This window comes from Xenopus laevis, chromosome 9_10L (genome assembly GCF_017654675.1).
Source record: "Xenopus laevis strain J_2021 chromosome 9_10L, Xenopus_laevis_v10.1, whole genome shotgun sequence".
Lineage (NCBI taxonomy): Eukaryota > Metazoa > Chordata > Amphibia > Anura > Pipidae > Xenopus > Xenopus laevis.
The window spans coordinates 126,234,120-126,240,910 of NC_054387.1; the positions used below are offsets into that span (position 1 = coordinate 126,234,120).

The 6,791-nt window shown below is 37.7% G+C and overlaps 1 protein-coding gene across 1 annotated transcript; it reads left to right on the top strand.

Moving 5' to 3' along the window:
- The first annotated feature begins 5,252 nt into the window (after positions 1-5,252).
- On the top strand, positions 5,253-6,188 carry LOC108701937 (olfactory receptor 1019). The gene has a single exon (XM_018236945.1). It carries the CDS (start codon positions 5,253-5,255, stop codon positions 6,186-6,188), a length of 936 nt encoding a protein of 311 aa, XP_018092434.1.
- The last annotated feature ends 603 nt before the right edge of the window (positions 6,189-6,791 follow it).

The following is a 6,791-nucleotide window of genomic DNA, read 5'->3' on the forward strand; positions in this document are numbered from 1 at the left end:
AAATTTTTTCTCCAAATTCAGTTCCCAATTTTTCCTATAGACTTCAATAGAGTTTTCATGTGATAAACAGTGAGATAGGTTTTTCTGAATTGAATCTCATCCATAACTTTTCACGTGATAAAACTTTTTCTCACTGAATTGAATCTGGTCCACCGTTTTTTTTAACCATAGACTTCAATGGAGTTTTCATGTGATAAACTGTGTGTAAGAAACGTACCTGGTGGTCTAGTGGGGGGACGGCAGGGACGCCTGCCGCCCCCTCGGCGGGGACTCCCGCTGCGTCGAGCGGCCTACAGGTGAAGCACGAGCCGAGACCAGGGTGCTTGGCATTTGTTCTGGTGTTGGGTGCCGACTGTGAGATAAGTTTTTCTGAATTGAATTGCATCTCAGATTGAATCGCATTCATGCATTTTCACATGATAAACCTTTTTCTCATTGAATTGAATCAGGCCCAATGCATCAGATTCAATTCAGAGAGAAAAATTTATCTCATGGTTTATCACATGAAAAGGCATGGATGAGATTCAATTTGAGGAGATAAACTTTTCTCCAAATTACATTCCAGATTTTTCCCATAAACTTCGGTAGAGTTTACACATGATGAACTGTGAGATATGTTTTTCTGAATTGAATTGCATCTCATAAATAATCTCCTCCATGAGTTTTCATATGATAAACCTTTTTCTCACTAAATTGAATCTGTCCCAATATCTGTAAACTCAAATCCCAATTGCTCAAATGTCATTGCTTAATGTGAAAGGAGAGGGGAGGATAATAATATGGGCAACTTTTTCGTCTACCACACAAAAAAAATTTCTACCGTGGTCTTTTTTTTTTCTTGCACGAAAACTAGGGATGCACCGAATCCACTATTTGGTATTCGGCCGAATCCCCGAATCCTTTGTGAAAGATTCGGCCAAATACCGAACCGAAAATCATGTGATTTCCCTACCCGGGCATGGCTTGGGGGCCGGGATAGGCGGGACCCCGAAAATTTGATTGTACAGGGCCCCATGTTTTCTTTATGGTGGCAATGCTAACAAGTAACACCTGTTTCTAGGAGTTGCATGACGCATTGGTAATCCTATCACAGTAACTACACAGAATCAACACCTCTGTAACTCTGAAGAGTTACAATGTGCCATTGTGATTGGATTAGTGGAAGAGTTTATATGGCGAGGACTTCCCACACCAGTCAGTTGAACTGAAGAAGCTGCTCGTATGAGTATTGAAACATCTTCAATGATTACTCAGCAAGTCCAGTTGTTTTAGAATTACTTATATCAGATACATATACAGGTAGCAAATTGCATACAAGGTATGGCACACACAGGGAGCATGGGGCAGGCAGAGTATGGCACACACAGGGAGCATAGGGCAGACAGAGTATGGCACACAGAGCTAGCATGGGCCAGGTAGAGTATGGCACACACAGGGATCATAGGGAAGGCAGAACAGAGCAGAAGATGGGGAAACCTTTCAGGGCCACTCTAAAATGTGCCACATACAGTGACAGTGCCGGTGCCCCTTCAGCAGTTTGTATGAGTGTGAACAGGTGAACAATGTGGGAAATTTCAGTCTGGGTTTGAGTTGTGGACAGTACAGGGCTTTAGGGGTGTGAACAATAGAGGTGTCACAGGTGTGAACAATGCAGAGGGATTACATGTGTGAACAATACAGGGGAATATAATTGGAATTTTAGGTTTAATGTCAGGCCAGTTAATCTCTGTAGCGATACCTTTTAAAGTTTGCACATGGTAAGCAGACACAGCAGGTAGGCTGTTATGTGGGAGGCCACACAAGGGGATGGGCGCCAGTTGGACAGCCCTGATCTACACTCTAAGAAATAGGGAGATTTAAAGGGCATATGGGAGAATAACGCAAACAAATGTGCATAATAAACCCCTTATTAAATAAATTTTAAATTGCATTAAATTTGCATAATTTAACACAGCAAATTAACAAAGTAAAGGAGAAATGTGAATGTGAAATCATGGGAGAGTAGCAAATCTTTGTCCCATTGATTGAATATGTTCTGTAGAGTGAAACTTTAGGCAAAAAGCTGGCATTTTTTTATACTACTTCTCTTACACCAGCCTGGGCCCATTGAAGAATAAAGAAGCAGAAGATGATGATTAATACATGGTGCTTGTTCAGACCTGTGTAGTTTTATGCTACCAGGAGCACCAGCCTAGGGTATCAGGTATTATAATCACTGGGTGGGTGCCTAACATTTGCCAACCCCAAGTGATATCACCTTTCTTTCTTCTTTAAAATTTCAAGTCAACCAAATTACTAGTTGCTTTACAAAGCATAGTTATGATTCTTATTTTGTTGCCAGAAAGATATTCAAGCAATTTTTAGACCCATCAATGAAATACTCTTCCCCGCCATTCTTGGTAGGTAGTTCCATAATATTACTTCCTTTATATTACATAAATCTGAGGATTTATTGTCAGTGGGATGCTTTGTGTAATAAGATACCTATGAAAAATACCTAAGTACATTTACAACAACATATACCACTTCATGCAGTGGAGTCAACCGTAAAGGAAGAACAGTGATCGCTGTAGATATGACTAGATGACCTGATTACCTAGGTAAGCAACTAAGCAAAGATATACTTCCACCAAACATAAAACAGCAGAAGCATATGTTTTTAAGTTTTTGAATTATTTAGATTTTCATTCAGCAGCTCTCCAGTTTGCAAATTCAGCAATCTGGTTGCTAGTATCCAAATTACCCTAGCAAACATGCATTGATTTGAATAAGAGACTGGAATATGAATAGGAGAGGCCTGACTAGAACGATGAATAATAAAAAGTTACAATAACAATACATTTGTAGTCTTACGGAACATTTGTTTTTAGATGGGGTCAGTGACCCCATTTGAAAGCTGGAAGGAGTCCAAAGAAGAAGGAAAATAATTCCAAAACTATAAAAAATAAACAATGAAGACCAATTGAAAAGTTGTTTAGACTTGGTCATACTAAGGGGCACATTTACTTAGCTCGAGTGAAGGAATAGAAGAAAAAATACTTTGAATTTCGAATTTTCGAATATGGCTACTTCGACCATTGAATTGGCTACTTTGACCTTCGACTACTACTATGACTTTGAATCGAACGATTCGAACTAAAAATCGTTCGACTATTCGACCATTCGATAGTCGAAGTACTGTCTCTTTAAAAAATTCTTCGACCCCCTAGTTCGCCACCTAAAACCTATCAAGGCCAATGTTAGCCTATGGGGAAGGTCCCCATAGGCTTCCTAACAATTTTCTGATCGAAGGAATATCCTTCGATCGATGGATTAAAATCCTTCGAATCATTCTATTCGAAGGATTTAATCGTTCGATCGAACGATTATTCCTTAGATCGTAGGAATATCGCTAAATCCTTCGACTTCAATATTTGAAGTATTTCAATTCGGCAGTCGAATATCGAGGGTTAATTAACCCTCGATATTCGACCCTTGGTAAATCTGCCCCTAAAAGTTAACTTAAAGGTGAAACACCCCTTTAATGAAGTGTGCTCCATTCAGTTTAATACGGTTCTTACCAATTCCCCATAGCAACCAATCAGCCTGTGCATTTAACGTTCTACCATTTGTAAGCAAACACCTGATATTGTTGATTTTTTAGTCTGTGAAAGTGTTTTTCCATTATTCCCTCAATAATCCAATTTTTTTGTATAGACCAAGCCAAGGGGTCACTTGTTTAGCCAGTTATTGGAATCATTCTTTCTTAGGAAATATCAATTGCGGATTACCCGATTAAGAGCTGAATTGTTTTTGCTTTGATAAGGCTTGTATTTTTTTTATTTTTATTGGGTAGAAAATGGTAAATTATTCTCTAAACCAATAACTCAGAGGGAGAGTTGGTGCATGATTGCAAGGCTCAGAAGAAACAAGATGTCTAAGGACAAAAGCCCTCTCTGTTCTGTTGTTAACAAGCCCCATGGGGTTTTAATTGAGAGTTTTTTATAAGTGTCACATCCCTTTCATCCCATATGGCAGTTTCTCTTGGATAGTGACACAAGACATCCTTATTCTGCAAATGAATCTATTCAGCAAATATTATTGCCAATTGCTATAACTGGAACGTTGTGGGTGATCCTTCTCACTTCATATAAATCTATAGTTTTTATATTCTTTTATGAAGACCTTTTTATTGAAGACCTCTAATACTTTAAATGACCATGAGTATCACCCCTTTGAAAAGACAGCAGGGGTCAGTTTACCAATATATAAAAGTAAAATGATATATATGGTGCAAATGGGCCAGACTCTGTTTTAATATTTCACAGCTTGTAGGACATGCCATGGGACAACATGCCAGAATGACACCAGATCAAAATGATCAAAACTGGAATGAAATTTGTTGGTATTTAAAAATGTTTCAGGATTGGCAGTGGCTACCACTGTAGAAGAGGAGCAGATAGTCTATATCAAATTAACCTTATAAGTTTATTTGTAACTAACAACCTGCAGAAGAAATTCCATTGAATTCTGCTCTGTTTGTGAATGAACAGTCCATGAAAGCTTCATCAGATCGGCAAATCCTTAAAACAATAAATGATATACGTATAGTATCTTCTAATTTTATAGGATCTGGTTTGGACAAATATTAAAACCAAAAGTAGCCTTAGAAAGGTTTTAACTCACGTTCTGTTTAGTTATTTGGATTCTTAAAGGAAAAAGGCATGTTTTCTGTTACTCTTTGGCTGAATCTGCATGTATTATACATATTAGCAGGTATAATGCTGGTGCCGCAAGACCTATGATCTGAGTTTAGTTTGGAAAGGCTTCTTTGAGAAGTTCTGTTCCAGTTTATGGCGACTTACTGTTATCTTCATAACAAATCATTCACAATGGCCACAACACAGGCACTAGAACCTCTAACTGCTGACTTGTTAAGATTAAAAAATAAAATTTAAATAAAGGAAAAGTAAAAGCGGTTGACAAACATGGAGTTTTATGGAAATTAATATGCATTGGAAACTTGCCGGAAAAAATTTAGCGTGCATTAAAAAGAGGAAAAATTATATTATCCGATATTTTCCTAGATTCAAAGTTTGTGGCATTTAAGTTGATATCTAGGATATAGCAGCACTAAGGTACAGTATTATTCAATTTTATTGAGCCACAGACTGGCTTGAGAATTCAACATTTAAAGAACATAGACCTTTTTTGGACTAAGTGAACATTTTTTTAAAACACTGTTGTCTCAAATGCCTGATTTGAAATACAGGATGGAAAATCAAACAACTGTATCTGAATTAACATTGCTAGGACTGTCTTACCTTCCAAAGCTTGAACACCAGGTCTTCGTTATGTTTCTCCTTGCTTATCTTGCAACCCTGAGTGGAAATCTTCTGATCATGGTTCTTATCCTCACTGATAAACATCTTCACACCCCAATGTACTTTTTACTTGGAAACTTGGCCTGTGTGGACGTCTGCTATTCTCAAGTCACTGGTCCACGAATGCTGTTGGACTTCTACTCTACGAAGAAAATCATATCTTATCAATCTTGCTTGACCCAAGCTTTCTTCTTCATGTGCTTTGCTAGATGCGAGTGCTATCTGCTTGTTGTGATGTCATATGACAGATATGTTGCTGTATGCCATCCGCTACATTACATACAAACCATGAGTTGGAACAGATGTACCCACCTCATTATTTTAATATTGGCTTTAGGATCAAGCTACTCTTTAGTTGAAATACTGTTCACACTAAGGTTGACATTTTGTGGTCCAAGTACCATCCATAATTTTTTCTGTGACCTTCCCCAGTTGTTAACTCTTTCATGTACAGATACTTTCCCTAACATGCTTTTGCTGTTTGTGTTAGGCGGCATAATATCATTCAGTGCTTTCTTTGCCACTTTCTTGCCATATGTTTATATTTTCTACACAGTCCACAGGATTCAGACAAAAAACATAAAGCTCAAAGCCCTCTCAACCTGTACATCCCACCTCACAGTGGTTTGTATTTTCTATGGAACTCTGTGTTTTGCATACTTGCACCCACACTCAAGATATTTTGATGCAGATATAGTGGTGGCTGTTGTGTATGCAGCCATTTTACCCCTATTAAATCCCATAATCTACAGTCTGAGAAATGGGGAGATCAGAAGTGCTTTAGGAAGAATGAAAAAAAAATGTTTTCTAAAAACTAGTAAATAAATTGTAAGTTCCATTAAACATTTCTATTATCATCACTAGTTACACTGGATGTATTGGTATAGTAAACCGAATTCTATTGGTGCTGCCTAAATGGACAATAATTTCTGGGGGTTTTTGCGAGTAAAAGACATTGCAGCCCTAGGCAGTGTCAATCAATGTCTGATAAAGCTAATACAATTGTATGCAAATGGGCATTCACTCAATGAATCAAGCAACATTTGCATCTTTATAACTTCTTGGTAAGGCTTCATCTTGAGTATACAGTTCAGTTTTGGGCCCTAATCCTTAAGAAGGATATTAATATGTTGGAAAGAGCACAGAGACATGCATCTAAATTGGTATAAGAAATAGAACAAACTGTCATGCTGGATCTGTTTTCTATGGAGCAAAATCTGGACACATTCATCAAACATAAATAACAGGGGTACTCTGAATATCACTGAAGTATTATAAGGAGTAATGTTCCCCTTACTGTAGATTTCAAAGATAAAAGACATCACAGAGGGGTTCTGTGACTATATAATGGCACATGGCTGCAAGCCTCATCTATTATTTTGGATAATGTATCCTAAACTGTAAATGATAAGGATAATAGAAGTCACT